Raw genomic sequence first — 25680 nt, forward strand, 5'->3', positions numbered from 1 at the left:
AACATTCAGGAATAATCACGGGTAAAACCTGCTTTTACTTTCACTTACAGCTGCATTCACTGCATCCCGATTTCTATCAGTGATATCTTTCCCTATACTGAACATATTGATGTAATTCTGGTATTGTCTGAAAAGCTTGGAATGTCATCAGTGTAGTGACCCACATAATAAAACAACGTTATTTTTAGCATGCCGTGAACGCCGTAAAAAAAAATCCACAAAATAATGTAAAAATTGCATTTTTTTTATCTTTACCCCTAAAAGTAAAATAATAAAAGTTATTTAATACATTATATATATCCCAAAATGGTTCCTAAAAAACTTTTAATGTGACTTTTAAGAGGCTAAAACAAATGCTTACTGATTTCATGTAATTGCAGGGCTTGTCTCTGGTTAGCTTTATGTGAGAGCATATACACTTCTCTGGGGTAGTGGGGGAGGTTGTCTGCATTCTGATTTGTCTTGTCTGTCTCGGGTTAGCTGTATGTGAGAGGATACACACTACTCTGGGGTACTAGGGGAGGTTATCTGCATTCTGATTGGTCTTGTCTGTCTCTGGTTAGCTATATGTGAGAGGATACACACTGCTCTGGGGGAAGTTATCTGAATTCTGATTGGTCCTGCTAGTTCATGTGAGGAGAGCAAGGGGTTATGGGAAGTGAAGAAAATACAGGATGCCCTCAAGGACATGGCAAATATCACCACAGGAAGTGCAGCAGAGGCCATCTTAGTAAGATGCTGAAATAGAGGCACAGAGAAATAGGGTTGCTAAGAGCTGAAAATTAGAAAAATAAAGCTTTCTGAATATATTCCGTTCAGCATCACATATGTTAGGAATTACATTTTTGGTAGTGAAATAACAGTTATCCTTTAAATATGCATTGTATTATATAATATCTTTAAATAGGTATATAACTAGAGCCAAGCAAATTGATTCTATACAATTAAAATTCAACACAATTTTTTTTTTAAATGTGGATTCTATAGAATAAGAACTAGTAATTTGATTCAGGACAATTTTTGGAGAGAGACAGGTGTCCCACTCTCTTGACAAATGCAGATTCATTTTTCTAATCTCCTACAGCCTTTATAACTATAACATACTGTATGTATCAAGAAAAATATGTTTTTAAAGTATAAAGAAATAATAATAAGAATTATAGAAGTAAATCTGTTGGTATTTGTTACCTTTACTCCAGGTGTGACAAACCTAACAATTTGGGTATCATTTGTTTGACTGGTTGTAGTAAAGGACAATGTTTTGTCTTCTCCATTCAGCGAAACTGCAGTTTGTACTGTCCCATCAAGTGCAACTATTCTCCACAAATCCCATTTCTTTTTAATTTTAAATCTCTGAGTGGACACGAAGACATAAGAAGGAGGTAGACCTTCTGGAAAAACATTTCTACAAAATAAAAACTGAATCACTATTCTCCAACTCCAATATGAAGCAGACAAATACAACAGAAATAGACAATTCATTTATTTTTAATTTTAAATCTCTGAGTGGACACGAAGACATAAGAAGGGGGTAGACCTTCTGGAAAAACATTTCTACAAACTAAAAACTGAATCACTATTCTCCAACTCCAATATGAGGCAAATAAATACAACAGAAATAAACAATTGCTTTCAATATTGATTAGTTGCATGAGTTTCGTAGGTTTTTGATAATGATGACTAGTGTTGAGCAAATCAATCCAAATTTTAGAATAAATTTGATTCACCGCAAAACCGAATTTACTCGTGCTTCGTGGTAGCGAATGGATTTAACCTAAAATAGTGTAAAAAAAAAATCATACTTACTTGATCCATTTACTTGCGACAGGCCAGCCGCCACCATCTTGCTTGAAGATCTCAGCCGAAATCCCGTGTGCGGTGACGTATGATGAAAGATTTTGTGCCAGATCTTCAATCAAGATGGCTGCAGCTGGCCGGTAAGTATGATTTATTTTTTATTTTTTATTTAACACTCTGTTAGTTATATCAAATGTTGTGATCATGTATGAACGCGGCATCTGAGGGGCACAATGACGGGGAGCTGTATAATCTCCGGTCCCTGTCATTGCACCCACTACTTACAAAGAAATGTGCTTCGTAATGAAGAAATTCGTCACAAAGCAAATTTTTTTGTTAAATTCGGCGAAGAAACTGAATCAAACTTTTCAAAAATTCAATCATCACTAATGATAACCTACTCTTAGGGTAGGTAGGCCATCAATATCAGATCAGTGATGTGACATCCAGTATCCCCAACGATCATCTAGCTGTTTGAAGGTCCTTTTATTTTTGCCTGGTATTGTACTCCCGACCCTTATAATCAGCTAATCCTTGGGAGTACTGAGAATTTGAACCCCAATGTTCTGATATTGATGGCCTATCTCAAGGATAGGCTACTAATTTTACAGTCCCAAAAACCCTTTAAGGAAACAAATGCAGCATTCTTACACATTTTATATTATTATATATGGTAGCATTATAATAGATAGATAGTAGATCGAAAGATAGATAGATAGATAGATAGATAGACAGATAAATTACCTTGTAAACTCTGTAAGATCCGTTTGTGATGTCACTTCATAAGCTTTAGCTGTAGGGATGGAACCTTTAACTTTTTTGGCATTTTTCTTATTCATCCCCAAACCTAAAAGTAGGTCAAAACCTTTCTCATCTCGAGCTGTCACTGGAATTCTTGTTGGGCAAACAGATTCTGTAGTGCAAAAAGAAAGACGTTTAGAGTAACCTGTTTACTGAACAAAAATAGTTAAAGGGGTTGTTTTCTGTTTTGCAATCATGATGATCGCAGCCTGGACCCCTAGTGATCACTACAATGGGTGGTCAGTAGTGTTGGTCGAGCACCAAAGTGCTCGGGTGCTCGAGTAGCACACCTCGGGAGCACCCGAGCACAATGGAAGTCAATAGGAGAACCCGAGCATTAAACCAGGCACCTGCTCTGAAGGGGGAGGGTGTCTGGTTCACATGAAAAAGTCAGAAATTGATGGAAACACCACAGAAATGGTTCGGGAACAGCATGGGGAGGATGTCTGGATGCATCTTGGACTCCCAGGTCGCTGCTGGGAACCATGTTGTCCGAGTAGTACGTCGCTTTTACAGACTGACAATAATACGCCCAAAACCAAATATAAAACCAATTTTAGAGGAAAAATTCTTAGGAAACATCTCTCCTGTAAATTTACTTGTATATAAAGTGCAAGTGCTGACAAAAATTACAAGGAAGAGGCACTCCGATACAACCTGTATATCATATAAAGGAGGGCCTCGTTCACATTGTGGTACAATTGTTCAGGGAGTGGGACTCCTACACTCATAAAGCCTATACACTAAGTGAATGGGCTGAAAAAAATTACAAGGAACCGGCGCTACAATACACCCTTTATTACACATAAAGGAGGGCATCATACACTTGGCTAGGAAGCGGCTCTGGGTGGGGGGGATATCTGTGGAGGACACTGAAGGGGGGATCTGTGGAGGACACTGAAGGGGGGATCTGTGGAGGACATTGAAGGGGGGATCTGTGGAGGACACTGAAGGGGGGATCTGTGGAGGACACTGAAGGGGGATCTGTGGAGGACATTGAAGGGGGGATCTGTGGAGGACACTGAAGGGAGGGGTCCTGTGGAGGACACTGAAGGGGATCTGTGGACGACACTTAGGGGGATGCTGGGGTGGGAGGTCCTGGAGGGGTGTTTGGGTGGGAGCTCTGGAAGGGGTGGGAGGTCCGATAGGTATGTGGGGGTGGGAGATCCGGGAGGCGGGCCCATATTTTTTTTTGCTATGGGGCCCAGTCATTTCTAGCTACACCCCTGATTGTTAAGATTGGGTGGGCACTGGAGCGATAGAGCGCCCTGCTGTAGGAGAAGCCGGCGGGAGATGAAAGGAAGAGGGGCCAGCTCCTGGTGGTGTCGGGCAAGGGCCTGCTGGTGACCCTCTAGAACATTATGGGTGAGGGCCTGCTGGTGCCCTCAAAAACATTATGGGCGACGGCCTACTGGTGCCCCTTAAAAACATTATGGGCGAGGGCCTGCTGGTGACCCTCTAATACATTATGGGTGAGGGTCTGCTGCTGAGCTGACCCTCTAAAACATTAGGAGTGACGTCAGCCTAATAAGTATGTTGATATGATGGAGGAGGAGGACGAGAAAAGGGAGATTGAACCATATACCTTTTTTACTGGTGGAACAGGTGCAGTGCATGGGAATACAGTTTATTCAATACACCATAAAATACACATTTAGAGTGCCTTTATGTTCAGCCGCTTTCCTCTGGTGGAGTAGAAAAGTCAGGGGCAATCCAGGCCTTGCTAATTTTTATAAGAGTCAATCGGTCAGCATTTTTAGTTGACAGTCTGATGCGCTTATTAGTTATTATGCCTCCAGCAGCACTAAATACACGCTCTGACAAAACGCTGGTGTTGGAGCAGACCAGAACCCCCAAGGCGTAGAGCCACGTGTCATGTGTCCAGCTTGGACACCCAATAGTTGTAAGGCACAGAGGGATCACTGAGGACGCTGACACGGTCTGCTATGTACTGTTGTGTCCCACCTTGTGACACTAGGCCGCAGATCAGGTTGAAGGTGCTGGCGGGGTGTCATAAAACTGTCCCAGGCCTTGGAGAGTGTTGCCCTGCTTCTGTTGGAAATGCTGTGTGTTCCTCTCGTCTCCCCTCCTTGATTGGCCAAGGAACTACGAACTCTGTAGCCAGCGTGTTTCAGCTGGAAATTTTTGGAGCAATTTTTCCACAAGGAATACCTTCTGGTATTGCACCATTTTGCTCGTCTTCTACACTACGGGAATGAGAAATGAGAAGTTCTCTTTGTAGTAGGGGTCGAGAAGGGTGAACAACGCGAGGAACACAAGAAATTCAGCCTAACATAAAGTCAGCAATGCGTGCCAGAGTCCCAACAGACAAGACTTTGCTGTCCTCATCAGGAAAATGACTCTCAATCTCCTCATCCTCTTCCTCCTCTTCTACCCATCCCCGCTAAACAGATGGAATAAAACTTCCATGGGTACTACCCTCTGTAGCGGAGGCAACCATCTACTGCTCCTCCTCCTCCTCATCATCCAATTCACGCTAAGAAGACGAACTGAGGGTGGTCTGGCTATCACCCTGTGTACCTTCTTCCCCCATTTCCACCTCTTCCACGTTCACAGCGTCCGCCTTAAATGTGAGCAGCAAGCATTTGAGTAAACACAGAAGTGGGATGGTTACGCTGATAATAGCATTATCACCGCTCACTATCTGTGTTGCTTCCTCAACGTTGTGTGAAACCTCACAAATGTCAGACATCAATGCCCTCATTGCTTGTGAAGAGCAGAAGCTGACTGGAAAGGTGATGACCATGTTGCAGCTGGTATTCCACTACTGTCCTCTGCTGCCAACATATCGAATGTGGAGTTCCAGCGCGTGCTCACATCGCACAACAGTCAGTGAGCTGGCAATTGCAAGTACTGCTGCAGCGTTGCCAGACCGAAAGAAGCTGTTGATGACTTGCGGAAATGGGCACACACGTGGCGCACATTCACCAGTAGCTCAGGCAAATTGGGGTATGTTTTGAGAAACCGCTGAACCACTAGGTTGAACACGTTGGCTAGGCATGGTATGTGTGTGAGCTTGCTGAGCTCCAAAGCCGCCACCAAGTTTCAACCATTATCAGACACAACCATGCCTGGTTGTAGGTTGAGTGGCGAGAGTCTGATCCCTTATCCCCTGCCACAGCTCTGCGGCGGTGTGCTGTTTGTCACCTAGGCAGATCAGTTTAAGCACGGCCTGTTGCCGCTTCCCCACTGCAGTGCTACACTGCTTCCAGATACTGACTGATGTCTGACTGGTGCTGCAAGATGCTAATTCAGAGGTGGAAGTAGAGGAGAAGGCGGAGAAGGAGAAGGGGGGGTTGCAGCAACTAACGTAGGTGGTGGCGGAAACCCTGATGGAAGTAGGGCCCGCAATCCTTGGCGTCGGTAGCACCTGTGCCATCCCAGGGTACGACTCGCTTCCGGCCTCCACAACATTCACCCAGTGTGCCGTCAGGGAAATGTAGCGTCCATGGCCAAAAGCACTTGTCCATGTGTCAGTCGTTAAGTGAACCTTCCAAATAACTGTGTTGGTCAGGGCACGGGTGATGTTACGGGACACATTCTGGTGTAAGGCTGCTATAAAAATATTTGTGGCTGGGGACAAAGTACCGCGGGACAGCCGCTGCTATCAGGCTGCGGAAGCCCTCAGTGTCTGCAAGCCTAAATGGCAACATTTCCAGGGCCAGCAATTTGGAAAGGTGCGCATTTAGTGCTATGGTCTGTGGGTGGGTGGATGGGTATTTGCGCTTTCGTTCAAAGGCCTGGGGTATAGGCATCTGTACACTGCGCTGGGACACAGAAGTGGATGTGCTAGCTGATGATGCTTGCGAAGGTCCAGGTGCATGGCGGGAGGCATCCGGGTCTGCGTCTTGGACAGGGGATTGGCCAGCACGTAACACAGGGGAAGAGGAGGCAGTGGTGTAACCCGCAGACACTGGTTGTGGACCCAGCCGTTCGGCCCACCTATTAGGGTGCTTTGATGCCATGTGGCGGATCATGTTCGTGGTTGTGAGTTTGCTAGTGTTCATTAGTGATGGATGAACATCTGCCGGGACGGTTTCCGAACGCAGTATCGCAGCAGAACCGCACTCAACTGCCGCACAATACAAATGCATTATAATATACTTTCTAACATAGAAAGTATATTATAACATTGTACACAGAAGGCAATCCATTAGAATATACAAAATAAAACTTAACCTTTAATAATGTTACTATGAGGGTCCATTCACACGTCCGTAAGTGTTTTGCGGATCCGCAAAACACGGACACCGGCAATGTGCATTCCGCAATTTGCGGACCGCACATCACCGGCACTATAATAGAAAATGCCATATCTTGTCTGCAATTGCGGACAAGAATAGGACATGTTCTATTTTTTTTCAGGAATGGAAGCACAGATGTGGAAGTGCGGATCCGCAAATGCAGTTGCGGACAGCACATTCCGGCTCCATTGAAAATTAATGGGGCTGCACCCATTCCACCCATTGCCAAACGGATGCCGACCCATTTTGCGGACATCTGAATGGAAAAGATATCCCTCAAAATGAAAATAAATGTGGTAGGCAATAACAAGGGCTAGATGATGTGGTATTAAAGGACAGGGTAGGCAAGCAACTGTCTCTGATATTGCCCTAAAGGGGGGGTTATTCTGGCCCTTATAGCCTAACCACAGACCACCCGCCCTGATAAGAGTGAACCCGTCTGGAACCTTACCCTATATAAAAATGGCCCTAGTAAGCCCATAGCCCCTAGGCCTCTGACTTCCAGGTGATCAGTATATAGATCTATGTGTTTTTGACTCATTATAAAAGTATATTATAAGTATATCGCACCCCTCTGTGTATCACACCAATCGATAGCACACCTATACCAGTCCTTAAAATGACTTTTGTGGCCCTATTAGCTAGCGTTTGGTGTACCTAACAGCCTGTCCCTGCTTCACACAGCAACCTCTCCCTACACTGGTAAAAAACTGAATGTAAAATGGCGGCCAGATTAGGTTTATTTATAAGGTAGGGGGTATGTCCATGTGCTGAAATGTCTCAATTGTCTGTCCTGTACCACCTGATGGATGTGTCATGGGTCAAAGTTCTTCACAATGTAAAAGAATATGGCGGGTGCGAAAATCTCCATATGTTTGCATGTTCGGCGAATCGCGAACACGCAGAGTTCACAGAGAAACGATGGCCAGGCGAAGTGCAAGGCCATCTCTAGTGTTCATGCCCCTGCTCATTGTGGTATGAACAGGTTGCAAATGACAATTCTTTTATCGTCCGCACTTTCCTAAAAAAAAACGCCAGACTGCGGAATACCTACTCCTTGGCAAGGGAGATTTTCACAAGGGGGTGCCCTGGGGAACTGTTGCGGGCCTGTTTGGTGTGGCCTGCCTTCTCCGGTTTGCCACCCCACCGCCTCTTCCAGCCTGTTGCGGTGCTGCTGATCCCTCCCTCTCTGTACTACTGTCCTCGCTCGGCTTGCAACTTTCCCAGGTTGAGTCAGTGACTTTATCGTCCACCACCTCCTCTTCCACTTCATCACTCTGGTTATCCTCCTAACTTGTTGACCTAACAACAACCTCAGTTATTGACAACTGTGTCTCATTTTCATCATCAACCTCTTGAGACACTAATTGCGGTTGACTTATTGGCAACTGTGTCTCATCATCATCACCCACCTCGTGAAACACTAATTGCCGTTCCCCACCATCATTTTCTTGTCACTGTGGATGCTCAAGAGTTTGGGAATCAGGGCACAATAACTCCTCATGTCCCTCTTCAAGCGGGCTTGATGAGAGGCCCAATTTAAAGAATGGCGATGAAAAGAGCTCCTCTGAATATCCGAGTGCGGGATCACTTGTTTGCCAAGACTATCCATCGTGGGAGGAAAGAGTATCAGGGTGAGGATTCTGTTGACCAGACTTTTGGATACTGAGTCTGGACTTTGTGGAAGACAGGGTGGTGCTTAATCGACTGGAAGCATTATCTTCTGCAATCCAACCGACCACCTGGTTGCACTGGTCTGACTTCGAGAGTGGTGTCCTGTGCCGCCCTTCAAACAGGGACAGGAAGCTAGGTATCGTGGATAAGTGTGTTTCTTGTGCTCTGGTAGCAGGCACAGTTTCACCACGCCCAGGGCCACGGCCTCTGCGTGCACCATCAGCAGCACGGCCACTTTGCCGTCCCTTACTGCTCGCCTTGCACATATTAAATGGTATATATGCTTGCAAGTATGTCACATGTACAGTAGCGCAGGTTTTGTAAGTGTATGCGCAAATAAAGTACAGAATGTCACAGATATTTTTAGGATGCGCACATGTTAAACAGGAGATGTAGCACAGATAATGTCGCTGTCCGCAGTATCTACGAAAAAAGTTCACTGAATGTCACCGATAATTTTAGGATGCACAAACGTTATACAGGAGGTATAGTGCAAGTAATTTCGCTGTCACCACCAGCTAATAAAAAATTACACTGAATGAATGTCACTGACATTTAGGTTGCACAAACGTTATACAGGAGGTAAAGAGCAAGAAATGTCGTTGTCACAAGCGGCTAATAAAAGATTACACTGAATGAATGTCACTGATATTTAGGATGCACAAACGTTATACAGGAGGTATAGCGCAAATAATGTCGCTGTCACCACCGCCTAATAAGAAATTACACTGAATGAATGTCACTGATATTTAGGATGCACAAACACTATACAGGAGGTATAGCGCAGGTAATGTCGCTGTCACCAGCGGCTAATAAAAAATTACACTGAATTAATGTCACAGATATTTAGGATGGGCAAACATTATACAGGAGATGTAGCGCAGGTAATGTCGCTGCCACCAGCAGCAAAAACATTTGACTGAATGTCACTGATATTTCGGATACGCAAATGTTGTACAGGAGATGTAGAGCAAGTTTTGTAACGGTCCGCAGCAGACATGTCTACAGAAAAAGTACACTGGATATCACAGATATTTTTAGGCTGCGCACACATTACACAGGGGATGTAGCGCAGATAATGTCGCTGTCACCAGCGGCGATAAAAATTACACTGAATGTCACTGATATTTCAGATACGCAAACTTTATACAGGAGATGTAGCGCAGGTAATGTAACTGTCCGCAGCGGACACCGTCTATGGAAAAAGTACACTGAATGTCACAGATATTTTTAGGCTGAACACATGTTACACAGGAGATGTAGCGCAGATAATGTCGCTGTCTGCAGCAGCCAAACAACTGCAAGCTATTTAGCACAGGTTGCGCTAAAAATATATATTGCTGCCAGATACAACTATAGTCCTTAAAAGGACTTTTGGGTCTCTCTAAAAATTCCAAGCAACAATTCCACAGCCCTACATTCCTCCTCATTTCACAACTGCAGTGAGGAGGAGATCTAATGGAGCAGTGCTTGAACAAGCATGCTGCCACACCATTCACAATCTATGGGACTGGCTGATCTCCGTTGGCCTTCAAAAATAAATAGATGTTTATTAGTTGACATTGTATTATACTTCCCTCCAGCAATTCTCTAAGTATATTGATCGCAATGTATCATTGTGGCTGCACAGTTTAGATTCCCTGTCATCAATCAGGGCTCAAAATATTAGTGGTCCAAACTGGAAAACTTGTTTAAATGGGATAGAATAGTTAGCTACAGTATATTACTTCATTCCAGTTATAGAATCACAACTGAACTGCTGCTACTATACTTAAAACATCACACTTTCATATTCTGTAAATAAGTTACAGCTTTAAATTAGTCATTGTGATAGGTCTGTTACTATAAAAGATTACTTGCATCAAGCTGTCATCGGTAATAATGTGCGAACATATTCTTCCAATTACAAGCTTTTGTTTTTTTTCTGGATAGTATGGGATTTCTTTTTCTCAAGTTCTCTCTAAATGGCTCAAGAGTGAGAAAATAACTGTAGAAGTATAGTTAGTATAGTGTCAATGATTTACAAAGTTTGTTCATTACTTTTACTTTAATTCTATTGCTGCTAGATTTCCCATCAATCTCAGTTTTTACACACCGCCAAATTTATGTTATAGTTTTTTTTCTTCGTATCTTATAATACACTGGCACTCGTACCCCACCACTATTAAATTCCTATGCTTTGCTGCGGTATCACAGCAGTACCGCAAACTGCTGCAAGGGTGAAACACTTATGTGAATGATCTAATGAATGCTGTGCATACATCGCACCTATTTTACCTCTGATATCATCACTTAAGATCGCCGCAGATTCTAAAACACTATATGAAAAGAATAATTTACCTTGCTTCTGTTTCTTGATCCACAGCGCGTTCCTTTCTCTTGGTATGTCCAGGGTATATTAGATCAGTATCTCTTTCTTGGAGCGTGCTCCGGCTGGTGGCTAAGCTCCGTTCTTATATCTAAAAAGCTTGCACTCCTCAATAGCAAGAAGTGACATCACTGTTTGAGCTACGGGTGGCTGTGTATGCTGAACATCCGACTGATTTCAGATAGATGGCTATCCTTCGTCAGGGATTCAGGCTGGTGTTCCTAGATACCTTCTATTTACTGTTGTTTTCCCTATGTTTATGTGTATGTTTATTTTTTTGTTTTACCAATGTTTTTCTATCATAGCCTTTATATTCTAATCTTTTCTGCATTTTGTCTGCCTCTTTTTCATATTTTTCTAATTTAGTGCAATTTGTTTTGATCCATAAAAATTGGCTTTTTGGTTTTCAAGCCATAGTGGGAGATGGCAACTTTCCTTGGAAATGAAACAGTTTGTATCTGTAGGTTTATTGAATGTTTTTGTGCACATACACCCCCTGAGAAAGCTTACGCAAAACACGCGTTTGGGCTTTTTGGATCACTATTTTGGTATTTATTCATGTTATTTTCTATTTACCATATTGTTCATTTTATTATCCATGTACATTGTATCTCATGCACTTTGCACTTTAAACTTATGTACTGTATCTGGTTCCAATATCTTGTTCATGGTTTGGCAAGGTCATTGATACACGTTTTCCAATTGGGCATTTATTAATCATCTAGTATCTCTTTGGCCTTTTTCATTAATTGTTTTTTCATGTTGTCCATTTTGTGATCCTTTCCCACCCTGTGTGTCTTTTATCCACAATTGTATTGTATTGTTCGTCATTGTATTTTATCTGATTTTCCCCTTTTTGGGAACCATAATAAAGTTTATATATACTGTTAGTCATGCTTTGCCTTTTCCTTCTTTTTTTTTGGGCGTTGATCTTCTGATGCAGGTTGCTTTAAATATCCATCAGAACATTTTGTACCGGCTTAGTACCATGGCTATCAATCCCATAAGTTGTATGCAAGATGCATCATTCAATATTCAATGATTTTCCATGTACAATGAATGAATGAGCCATAAACATTTGAAAACTGAACAGATATTTTACAACATGCGTGAATTTTTTATACTCAGGAGGATACAATATATTACAGAGCCACATTATCATAATGTACATTGTTTCATTATTTCACAAATCTGAATAAAAAATTCAAACACTTCAAAGCACACACAGAACTTCAGGCTAAGCTTTTGTCTCACATAACAAGCAATGCATGTGTAATAATTCATTATAACACCCATGTCAATTTGAAAAATGCATGGCATAGCAACAAAATTCCTGGAAAAATTGCATTTACATACAAGTCCAAAAAAGATAGCATGTCATTTCTACTATATTTCACTAAAAGTAATATTTTTGCAACGTTTTAATGAAAAATAAATTAAAAAAAAGCTTAGAAATCTACAGTGAAAGAAACTAGGAAGATTTCTTCATTATTTAAGGCTCATTTAAAATGTTTTGTTTAGTGCATGATATGGTACAATATGAAATGCAGATGCCATATCAATATGGATACAAGAATAACTTTGGTTAAAAAAAAAATATGACATTAATATTAATTTAATTTTCAATGTGCTAATAAACATTTTTGGGGGTTCCATGGACACCAAACAACTGCACGTGACTGCTCTCAGAACTCCCATAGAGGTGAAGGGCAAGCAAGGCCACCTCTCCATACACTGTATACAGCAGTGTACTCGAGTTAGATGCAAGTTCCAGAATTGGGAACCACCTTTATGGGTATGGACACATTGTCAGGTTTCTGGATGCAGTTTTGGAAGCCAGAATCAGGTTTGGATCGTAAAAGGAAAGAAAGACAGTAGAAAGGAAAGGTATGACTTCTCCTCTTTTTTAAATTTTTAAACTTAACCATGTGGCTGTACCCTATCAAATTTTTCTGGCATATCCTGTACTATGCCATAGTAGTCCAAGATGGAAATATCCCCTTTACAGGCAAATAAAAATGAGTTTTATTGTTACGGCAGCTTAATTCAGGTTTTGTCTTCTGCTGCCTGCATAATCTGTTGTATAAGGAGCAAGGAAATGATTGTTTTGATTACTTTGACAATGATAGATCTTTTCCTCAAATTTTCCTCTACTTAACAAGGGATTCCCACATATATTCATGCCTCCTTTTTCTCCACTGATAAAATAAAACATCTCAAATACAATAAAAAAAAAAGAAGGAATCTAGCTTTAGATTAAAAAAAAAAAAAAAAAAAACAGCAATAATCCATATACAGGAAGTGCAGAATTATTAGGCAAGTTGTATTTTTGAGGATTAATTTTATTATTGAACAACAACCAGCAATGAACCCAAAAAACTCATTAATATCAAAGCTGAATATTTTTGGAAGTAGTTTTTAGTTTGTTTTTAGTTTTAGCTATTTTAGGTGGATATCTGTGTGTGCAGGTGACTATTACTGTGCATAATTATTAGGCAACTTAACAAAAAACAAATATATACCCATTTCAATTATTTATTTTTAGCAGTGAAACCAATATAACATCTCAACATTCACAAATATACATTTCTGACATTCAAAAACAAAACAAAAACAAATCAGTGACCAATATAGCCACCTTTCTTTGCAAGGACACTCAAAAGCTTGCCATCCATGGATTCTGTCAGTGTTTTGATCTGTTCACCATCAACATTGCGTGCAGCAGCAACCACAGCCTCCCAGACACTGTTCAGAGAGGTGTACTGTTTTCCCTCCGTGTAAATCTCACATTTGATGATGGACCACAGGTTCTCAATGGGGTTCAGATCAGGTGAACAAGGAGGCCATGTCATTAGTTTTTCTTCTTTTATACCCTCTTTGCCAGCCACGCTGTGGAGTACTTGGACGCGTGTGATGGAGCATTGTCCTGCATGAAAATCATGTTTTTCTTGAAGGATGCAGACTTCTTCCTGTACCACTGCTTGAAGAAGGTGTCTTCCAGAAACTGGCAGTAGGACTGGGAGTTGAGCTTGACTCCATCCTCAACCCGAAAAGGCCCCACAAGCTCATCTTAGATTATACCAGCCCAAACCAGTACTCCACCTCCACCTTGCTGGCGTCTGAGTCGGACTGGAGCTCTCTGCCCTTTACCAATCCAGCCACGGGCCCATCCATCTGGCCCATCAAGACTCACTCTCATTTCATCAGTCCATAAAACCTTAGAAAAATCAGTCTTGAGATATTTCTTGGCCCAGTCTTGACGTTTCAGCTTGTGTGTCTTGTTCAGTGGTGGCCGTCTTTCAGCCTTTCTTACCTTGGCCATGTCTCTGAGTATTGCACACCTTGTGCTTTTGGGCACTCCAGTGATGTTGCAGCTCTGAAATATGGCCAAACTGGTGGTAAGTGGCATCTTGGCAGCTGCACGCTTGACTTTTCTCAGTTCATGGGCACTTATTTTGCGCCTTGGTTTTTCTACACGCTTCTTGCGACCCTGTTGACTATTTTGAATGAAACGCTTGATTGTTCGATGATCACGCTTCAGAAGCTTTGCAATTTTAAGAGTGCTGCATCCCTCTGCAAGATATCTCACTATTTTTGACTTTTCTGAGCCTGTCAAGTCCTTCTTTTGACCCATTTTGCCAAAGGAAAGGAAGTTGCCTAATAATTATGCACACCTGATATAGGGTGTTGATGTCATTAGACCACACCCCTTCTCATTACAGAGATGCACATCACCTAATATGCTTAATTGGTAGTAGGCTTTCGAGCCTATACAGCTTGGAGTAAGACAACATGCATAAAGAGGATGATGTGGTCAAAATACTCATTTGCCTAATAATTCTGCACTCCCTGTACAGGTCCTTCTAAAAAAATTAGCATATTGTGATAAAGTTCATTATTTTCTGTAATGTACTGATAAACATTAGACTTTCATATATTTTAGATTCATTACACACCAACTGAAGTAGTTCAAGCCTTTTATTGTTTTAATATTGATGATTTTGGCATACAGCTCATGAAAACCCCAAATTCCTATCTAAAAAAATAAGCATATCATGAAAAGGTTCTCTAAACGAGCTATTAACCTAATCATCTGAATCAACTAATTAACTCTAAACACCTGCAAAAGATTCCTGAGGCTTTTAAAAACTCCCAGCCTGGTTCATTACTCAAAACCGCAATCATGGGTAAGACTGCCGACCTGACTGCTGTCCAGAAGGCCATCATTGACACCCTCAAGCAAGAGGGTAAGACACAGAAAGAAATTTCTGAACGAATAGGCTGTTCCCAGAGTGTTGTATCAAGCCACCTCAGTGGGAAGTCTGTGGGAAGGAAAAAGTGTGGCGGAAAACGCTGCACAACGAGAAGAGGTGACCGGACCCTGAGGAAGATTGTGGAGAAGGACCGATTCCAGACCTTGGGGGACCTGCGGAAGCAGTGGACTGAGTCTGGAGTAGAAACATCCAGAGCCACCGTGTACAGGCGTGTGCAGGAAATGGGCTACAGGTGCCGCATTCCCCAGGTCAAACCACTTTTGAACCAGAAACAGCGGCAGAAGCGCCTGACCTGGGCTACAGAGAAGCAGCACTGGACTGTTGCTCAGTGGTCCAAAGTACTTTTTTCGGATGAAAGCAAATTTTGCATGTCATTCGGAAATCAAGGTGCCAGAGTCTGGAGGAAGACTGAGGAGAGGGAAATGCCAAAATGCCTGAAGTCCAATGTCAAGTACCCACAGTCAGTGATGGTCTGCGGTGCCATGTCAGCTGCTGGTGTTGGTCCACTTTGTTTTATCAATGCAGCTAGCTATCAGGAGATTTTGGAGCACTTCATGCTTCCATCTGCTGAAAAGCTTTATGGAGATGAAGATTTCATTTTTCAGCACGACCTGGCACCTGCTCACAGTGCCAAAACCACTGGTAAATGGTTTACTGACCATGGTATTACTGTGCTCAATTGGCCTGCCAACTCTCCTGACCTGAACCCCATAGAGAATCTGTGGGATATTGGGAAGAGAAAGTTGAGAGACGCAAGACCCAACACTCTGGATGAGCTTAAGGCCGCTATCGAAGCATCCTGGGCCTCCATAACACCTCAGCAGTGCCACAGGCTGATTGCCTCCATGCCACGCCGCATTAAAGCAGTCATTTCTGCTTTTTTAGAAGGACCTGTATGTTTGTATCTGGTTGCACAGAGATCTTTCCTTCACTGCCCAGGGCAGACATGTTCCCTCTGCAAAAGCTGCCAGCCATGAATAAGCAGCTGCTTGTGTCATAGGTATAGCTGAGCAAATGCACAACTATCTCGTGTGCCTAAACCCTGGCTACCCCCTCCCCAGATATCCGTTTCCTGCTCTTCGCAGTTGGCTTTGATCTTCTCTGAGCTAAGTTTGGACTGGTAGAGTTTGGAGGAATGGCATGGTACTTGTGGGGAATATAGTTGACCACAAACAGCCATGCGACCGGCAATAAAGAACGATACACTTCACACTAACTAAAGAGACACCGTTATGGAGCGTTAATAAGGAACACAGAAATCAAATAATGAGTAGCTGAAGGTATGCTAAAGTTGCTCTAGATCATTTTCTTTTCTGGGTCCCTTATGGTTCCCTTGCTTTGTTCTTCTGCATTATGTATCTGCTGTTGCATTAGTAGAATACAAGTTGATATAATTAGCACTCTACTTTTTCAAAAGCCCCTGGACCATTATTATTAGATCTTGCTCATAGTAGTAGTAATAGTAGTAAAAATATCACAGAATTTCAATTTATAAGATATATTTTGTTTTTGGCAGGTTTTGAAAGCAAAGTATCTATGAAATCTGCATTTTGATCTCCCTAAGATTCTGTGACACGCATTAAACTGTTCCGTTTGTTAAAAAAAATATGTACTAACCTCATCCACTTGCTCACAACGAGGCTGTCCGCCTCTGTCTTGATTGAAGAAAACCCACCAAAAGACCTGCAGAGAGCATGATGACATCACCACCTGATCACGCTGGGCTGATGACGTCACTGTGGGCGTCCAGCATGATCACGTGGTGAGGTCATCACAGGAATACGTTTTACCTACTGGAATACCTCTTTACTGGAGAATTCTTCAGTGTAAGAAAAAATAACTGCATGTGGCTGGAAACATTTATTTAGAACCACATCCTGTCTCTTACAGAAGCCAGTAGAGAATACTTCTGTGCTCCTCCAATGCATAATGGAAGTACACCTTGTGCTTAATTCTAACTGGTTGTAGAGAGATGCAATGTAGTCATGTGCAAAAGCCGCAAGAGCGAAGAAATGTGGGGCCATGCTTTTACCGTATATCTGGTAGGCAGCTTATTAGAAAACTCTTATAATGTATTATTTTGAAAATGTGCAGAGTATTTTAGCACATTTTAGCATTGTAGATATGAAATCTGCATATATATATTAGCACCAAAACTGCATCAAGAAAACATGTCTAAAATGAGCTATATTATTGCTATTATATCATGCACATTCCAGCAAAACAAGCCAGGTTGTGCAATATACTTTCACAGATCACAGTTACCATACACTGTTTACAAAAAGAGATGATCTCGATAATCTATTAACGTAAAGAAAAAGCAAACAGAATACATTGTTTACTACAAAAATAAATACATCAATTACAAGCATCTCCAATGTTTAAAGGGTTATTCCCATCTCAAACATAGGATATGCATCCAATGTCTGACAGATGCGGGTCCCACCTCTGACGGTAAAGTTCCATAAGACGCACAGCGCATGCACAGCCACCCTCCATTTATTCCTATGGAAGCGCCAAAATAGTATTTTCAGAAGTATAATTTAAATGAATGGTAGGTTCACCTCTCAAGTGCAGCCACCACTCCATACACTTGTATGGGGCTGATGGAAGTAGCCAAACTTTCATTGGAATGAATAGAGGGCGGCCACGCATGCTCAGTGCACTCTCTGGAACTGTGTGGGCTCTAGTCCAAGCATAGGTGCAGGTCCCAGAGGTGGGACCCGCACCTATCAAGCATTGCGGTCATACCCTATGTCTGAGATGGGAATAACTCTTTTATGAGATTTTCTCTCCCACACCAATCTCACTTGGTTTTACTGAACCCAAGACAATGCATGGGGGAAACATGAGTTGGGGCTGTTGCACATTCCTGGTCGGTATCTTCTTACATGTTTTGCTTTCAATACAGTATGTCCTTTTTCACGCATATGCAATCTTATTTGACTGCTCTAACATTTGGGGTTAATCTGCATTGTAGTACAGTTAATTATAACTATTGCAGTCTATTGTTATATAAATGTATTTAATATGGGGGTGTTTATTCACTGACTGCACATCACATTGTTGTTGGCAGATGCTTCTATACACAACTTTATTGCTCTTTTATCTGTTGGTCCTGTGCTCTATTTGTATATTGCTTATGCTACATTGGACTTTGCTAGACTTTACTGTCTATTGATGACAATACGGCAGTGATACATTGATTTATACTGGCTTCTTGTCAAAATGCTTTGATCATTGACAACAAGCACACTCAATGGATCAAAGCCATCACCTCATACACATGATTTAATCAAGCAACAATGAATACATTATTCCAGTAAATGAATAGCTTGTTTAATGCTCTAAAATGATTCTAAAACTAACGTTTGACTGTTTAAAAAAAAAACAATGCAGTGTTTCTATGGGAGGAACCTAAACAATGTGTCATCTGACATGTATTTCATAATGCCTCTTCATCTGTCAGAAACACTTCTGTAAGTCTCTGTATGAAATGGGAGGCATCCAGAGCTACCCTCTCTGGGCTATACAATTTTCATTTTCCTATCTGGAGCTTTCGGTTTGTAGTATTCCACAATAGAGCTAGAATAACTCTACTAAGCCAAGAAAAAAGACAAACCATGATTTCTCAAAAATTTTCTCTCAACCATTTTGCATTGACATAAGCTCGGATGAGAGTCCAAATGAGTCATTCAATGAGTTCAAGCAGACAAATGGACTGTTCAGAGGAACCAGGCCTCCATGGTGAAACCACTACTGGGAAATACAAACAAGAGAAAAAGATTTGCTTGGGCCAGGGAACACAGTAAGTGGACATCAGACCAGTGGAAATCTGTTTCTTGGTCTGATTAATTCAAAATTTGCAGTTTTGGCTCTAATCATCATATATTTCTTATATGTATGGTGAGGGAATAAAAAAATGATGTCTGACTGTGTTGCTGCCATTGTGAAACTTAGGGCTGTATTAGACCAACAGATTATCTGACCAGTTTCTGTCCAATCAGACCAATAGTTGGTGTGTATAACAAAAGATATGTGTGTGTGAACAGCTATCTGAACAATGATTGGTCAGAAAATCTATCAGATAATCTGTAGGTGCAATACAGGCCTTAGGGGAGAGGATGCGAAGGGTTTTTGCTACTAAACCTGTTAGACTACATAGATAGAAGTGAAGGCACACTTAACCAGTATTGCTAAAACACTATCCAGCAGTGGCACACCATTCCATCTAGTTTGCACTAAGTTAGGCTTTTAATTTGTTTTCACAGGTCAATGGCCCAAAATACAACTGGTTGTAGAAACTGCTTAACAAAAAAGAAGAGTGATAGAGTCCTGCATCAGATGACATGCCCTCCATAGCCTCTCAACCCAAATCTAATAGGTATTACTTGTGTTAAGTTGGGCTAGAGATTCAAGCAAAAGCAGCTGACAAGTGCTCATATGGAAACTCCTTCAAGACTACTGGAAAAGCAAAACTGGTGGCTACTTCATGCAGCTGGTTAAGAGAATGCTAACAGTATGTCAATCTGTTGTCAAAACAAAGGATCACTTTTTTGGCATAGAGATAAGGATCCTTGGCAGGGGCTTTTCCTCTAGTAATTCAGAATTTCCTGAGTATATGAAAGTGAGTTTTCTAAACCGGACAACCCATTTAGAATTAAATTATAGTCAGGGCCGTCTTTAATATTTATTGGACCCTGGGCAAAAATTACTTGGGCCCCCTGGATCCCGCCTTCCCACACCTTAGCAGGCAATCACGCCCTCCACCACAACACACACACAAAAAATCCACACATCTGGTAGAGTACAGTGATGTAAATACTTCCAGTTCTGAAGACTCCAGCGGCTCAGGTTCAGTGCTCTGGGCAGTTGGGCTCAGGCTGGAAGTGGGCACCGCTCTGCAGGAAGGAGACCAGGGCTCGGCTCACCCTAGTGTTACAGTGCACCCCAGAACCCCACAGTATGCAGTATAGCACCCTATAGTATACAGCACCACACAGTATGCAGTATAGAACCCCACACTATACAGTACCCCACAGTATATAGTAGAGCAGTATAGCAGCCCACAGTATACAGCACCCCACAGTATACAACACCTCACAGTATACAACACCTCACTGTATACAGCACCACAAACTATACATGATACAGCCCCCCACACTATACAGTACAGCAGTATAGCACTCCACGCTATACCGCACCCACAGTATACAGACCCCCACAGTATACAGTACAGCAGTATAGCACTCCACAATATACAGCCCCCCACACTATACAGGCCCCCCACACTATACAGCCCCCCCCCACACCACTATACAGGCCCCCACACCACTATACAGGCCCCCACACACTATACAGGCCCCCCACAGTATACAGCCCCCCACAGTATACAGACCCCCACACAGTATACAGGCCCCCACACAGTATACAGCTCCCCACACAGTATACAGGCCCCCACACTATATAGCCCCCCCACAGTATACAGGCCCCCACACAGTATACAGCCCCCCACACACACACACTATACAGCCCACCACACAGTATACAGACCACCACACAGTATAAGGCCCCCCCCCCACAGTATACAGGCCCCCACACAATATACAGCCCACCACACAGTATAAGCCCCCCCCACAGTATACAGGCCCCCACACAGTATACAGCCCACCACACAGTATACAGCCCACCACACAGTATACAGCCACCACAGTATACAGGCCACACAGTATACAGTCCCGCACAATATACAGCCCCCCACAGTATACAGGCCCCCACATAGTATACAGCACCCCACTATACAGTAGTTTACAGTATATTAACATAACAGCCCCTGTCACCTTTTTCTGATGTAATCTTCACACAAAAAAGCTCCACAGTTAACTTCTGCAACACTCCTGCTAGGACCTGTGATGACCTCATAGCCATGAGACCAGTAATTGCTAGGTTACTGGTCACATGGTGATGATGTCATCTAAGGTCCTAGATCACAACTTTAACACAGTACGATGCCTGTGTAGCTGACAGCTTGACACCCTAGGCAGTAGCTAGCAGGGCTCAATAGGCAGCTGCCTTGGGCCCCCCAGGAGCAACTGGGCCCGGGGCAGCTGCCCCTTTTGCCCCTTGGTAAAGACGGCCCTGATTATAGTTACTGCAACGTATGAACTAAACTTAAGTTTAACTATAAAAGCTAGTGATGATCGAGCATGCTTGACTGAACACCTGTTCGGCTCGAGCATCTCAATGGAGAAATCTGATCTAGAACTGGTTTATGTACTCAGCGATCTACAGAAAAAGTGTTTTATGGGTGCAGTTTTTTTAAGCCTGCCCTGAGCCAACTACTGCTGAAAACAAACTTTTTTTTCTTCAGTTAGTCAATAACAATACATGATCGTCAGTCATTTTATGCAACGATAGTGCACCAGCATAGGCTATCTGCAAGTCCAGAAATACTGCTTTGGCATACTGGGGTTGAAAAAAGCCGCTGATATACTGCACATCTGGGATTAGACAAGCATAACTGACTGTCACATTTAGGACAGAAATACAGCTTTTTGGTTAGGGTGAAAAAAACCTTTAATATACTGCACATCTGGGATTACACACGCATAAGTGACTGTCACATTTAGGCCATAAATACGGCTTTGGCATACTAGGATGAAAAAAGACTCTCATATACTGCACATCTGGGATTACACATGCATAAGTGACTGTCACATTTAGGACAGAAATACAGCTTTTTGGTTAGGGTGAAAAAACCCTCTGATATACTGCACATCTATGATTACACATGCATAAGTCACTGTCACATTTAGGACAGAAATACAGCTTTTTGGTTAGGGTGAGAAAACCCTCTAATATACTGCACATCTGGGATTACACATGCATAAGTCACTGTCACATTTAGGACAGAAATACAGCTTTTTGGTTAGGGTGAAAAAAAACCTCTAATATACTGCACATCTGGGATTAGACATTCATAAGTGACTGTCACATTTAGGCCATAAATACTGCTTTGGCATACTAGGGTAAAAAAAAGCCTCTCATATACTGCACATCTGGGATTATACGTGCATAAGTCACTGTCACATTTAGGACAAAAATACGGCTTTGGCATACTGGGGTGAAAAAAGCCTCTAATATACTGCACATCTGGGATTACACATGCATAAGTCACTGTCACATTTAGGACAGAAGTACGGCTTTGGCATATTGGGGTGAAAAAAGCCTCTAATATACTGCACATCTGTGATTACATGTGCATAAGTCACTGTCACATTTAGGACAGAAATACAGCTTTTTGGTTAGGGTGAAAAAAAACTCTAATATACTGCACATCTGGGATTACATATGCATAAGTCACTGTCACATTTAGGACAAAAATACAGCTTTTTGGTTACTGGGGTGAAAAAACCCTCTAATATACTGCACATCTGTGATTACACGTGCATAAGTTACTGTCACATTTTGGACAGAAATATGGCTTTTTGGTTGCCGGGGTGAAAAAACCCTCTAATATACTGCACATCTGTGCTTATACATGCATAAGTCACTGTCACATTTAGGACAGAAATACACCTTTTTGGTTACTGGGGTGAAAAAAAACTCTAATCTACTGCACATCTGTGATTACACATGCATAAGTCACTGTCACATTTAGGACAGAAATACAGCTTTTTGGTTGCTGGGGTGAAAAAACCCTCTAATATACTGCACATCTGTGATTACACATGCATAAATCACTGTCACATTTAGGACATAAATACAGCTTTTTGGTTACTGGGATGAAAAAAAACTCTAATATACTGCACATCTGTGATTACACATGCATAAGTCACTGTCACATTTAGGACAGAAATACGGCTTTTTGCTGACTGGGGTGAAAAAACCCTCTAATATACTGCACAGCTGGGATTAGACATGCATAAGTGACTGTCACATTTAGGCCATAAATACGGCTTTGGCATACTGGGGTGAAAAAAGACTCTCATATACTGCACATCTGGGATTACACGTGTATAAGTCACTGTCACAATTAGGACAGAAAAACGGCTTTGGCATACTAGGGTGAAAAAACCCTCTAATATACTGCACCTCTGTGATTACACATGCATAAATCACTGTCACATTAAGGCCATAAATACGGCTTTGGCATACTGGGGTTGAAAAAACCCTCTAATATACTGCACATCTGGGATTACACATGCATAAGTCACTGTCACATTTAGGCCATAAATACGGCTTTGGCATACTGGGGTTGAAAAAACCCTCTAATATACTGCACATCTGGGATTACACATGCATAAGTGACTGTCACATTTAGGCCATAAATACAGCTTTGGCATACTGGGGTGAAAAAAGCTTCTCATATACTGCACATCTGGGATTACACCTGCATAAGTCACTGTCACATTTTGGACAGAAACACAGCTTTTTGGTTAGGGTGAAAAAACCTTCTAAGATACTGAACATCTGTGATTACACATGCATAAGTTACTGTCATATTTAGGCCATAAATACGGCTTTGGCATACTGGGGTAAAAAAAAATCCTCTGATATACTGTACATCTGGGATAAGACGTGCATAAGTGAGTGTCACATTTAGGCCACAAATACCGCTGTCATATAGAGTTTTAAAAAAATTAGTGCAATACCCTACATCAGGGTTTATATTGGCGGTTAATTATTTTCAACATACTTAACCACTTTTGACTTTGCTTTGTGAACGCTAACTATGAGTCAAACATCTAAGAAGAGACGCTGTCATGGTCATGGTAGTAGTGTTAGTGGAGCCTCTGGTGCAGGGAGAGGACGTGGCTGTTCTGCCACAGCTACATGTCCTACTGAACCTACTACCTCAGGCCCCAGTAGCCGCCAGAATCTACAGCGATATTTGGTCGGGCCTAATGCCTTTCTAAGGATGGTAAGGCCTGAGCAAGTACAGGCGCTAGTCAATTGGGTGTCCAACAGTGGATCCAGCACACTCACATTATCTCCCACCCAGTCTTCTGCAGAAAACGCACAGGTGGCGCCTGAAACCTATGCCCATCAGTCTGTCACATCACCCCGTGCATATCGGGGAACCTGTCTGAGCCTCAAGTCATGCAGCAGTCTCTTATGCTGTTTAAAGACTCTGCTGGCAGGGTTTCCCAAGGGCATCCACCTAGCCCTTCCCCAGGGGTGGAAGACATAGAATGCACCGACGCACAACCACTTATGTTTCCTGGTAAGGACATGGGAATACCACCTCAGCACGTCTCTGATGATGACGAAACACAGGTGCCAACTGCTGCGTCTTTCTGCAGTGTGCAGACCGAAAAGGAGGTCAGGGAGGAAGACTGGGTGGAAGACGATGCAGGGTACGATGAGGTCCTAGACCCCACATGGAATGAAGGTCGTGCCACTGACTTTCAGAGTTCGGAGGAAGAGGCAGTGATGAGACCGAGCCAACAGCGCAGCAAAAGCGGGAGCAGGGTGCAAAAGCAGAGCAGCCGTCGCCAAAACAGTTCGCCTGCTACTGGCCACCGTCAACAGAGACCGAGCACGCCAAGGGCAGCTTCAAGGAGTTCCCTGGCATGGCACTTCTTCACACAATGTGCTGACGACAAGACCCGAGTGGTTTGCACGCTTTAGCATCAGAGCCTGAAGCGAGGCATTAACATTCTGAACCTTAGCACAACCTGCATGACCAGGCATCTACATGCAAGACACGGGATGCAGTGGAGTAAGCACCTTCAAAACCAAGAAAGGGCTCAGGCCGCTCCTGCTCCCTCTTCTGCTGCTGCCTCGGCCTCTTTCTCCGCCTCTGGAGGAACGTTGGCACCTGTCGCCCAGCAAACAGAGGATGTGACACCAACAACACCACCTCCGTCACCAAGCATCTCCACCATGTCACACGAAAGCGTTCAGCTCTCCATCTCACAATCCTTTGAGAGAAAGCGTAAATTCCCACCTAGCCACCCTCAATCCCTTGCCCTGAATGCCAGCATTTCTAAACTGCTGGCCTTTGAAATGCTGTCATTCAGGCTGGTGGAGACGGACAGCTTCAAACAGCTCATGTCGCTTGCTGTCCCACAGTACGTCGTTCCCATCTGCCACTACTTCTCAAGGAGAGCCGTCCCCTCCCTGCACAACCAAGTATCGGATAAAAACAAGTGTTCTGCGCAACGCCATCTGTGGCAAGGTCCATCTAACCACAGATACGTGGACCAAAAAGCACGGCCAGGGACGCTATATCTCACTAACTGCACACTGGGTAAATGTAGTGGCGGCTGGGCCCCAGGCGGAGAGCTGTTTGGTGCACGTCCTTCCGCCGCCAAGGATCGCAGGGCATCATTCTTTGCCTCCTGTTGCCTCCTCTTTCTATTTGGCTTCCTCCTCCTCCTTCTACCACCTCCTCATCCGGTCAGTGACAGACCTTCACCACCAACTTCAGCACAGCCGGGGTAAACGTCAGCAGGCCATTCTGAAACTGATATGTTTAGGGGACAGGCCCCACACC

At 42.9% G+C, this 25680-nt stretch overlaps 1 protein-coding gene across 1 annotated transcript in view; it reads right to left on the minus strand.

Annotated features, from left to right (window-relative positions):
* COL21A1 (collagen type XXI alpha 1 chain) overlaps positions 1-25680 on the minus strand; it is a 386987-nt gene that overhangs the window by 197006 nt on the left and 164301 nt on the right. Inside the window, exons 4-5 of the mRNA XM_044289670.1 lie at positions 2542-2710; positions 1189-1405 (exon numbers count right to left, since the gene is read on the minus strand). Coding sequence (XP_044145605.1) covers positions 1189-1405; positions 2542-2710 — 386 coding nt within the window. The remainder of the gene's footprint in view (positions 1-1188; positions 1406-2541; positions 2711-25680) is intronic.

The sequence above is a fragment of the Bufo gargarizans genome, chromosome 4, assembly GCF_014858855.1.
Source record: "Bufo gargarizans isolate SCDJY-AF-19 chromosome 4, ASM1485885v1, whole genome shotgun sequence".
NCBI lineage: Eukaryota > Metazoa > Chordata > Amphibia > Anura > Bufonidae > Bufo > Bufo gargarizans.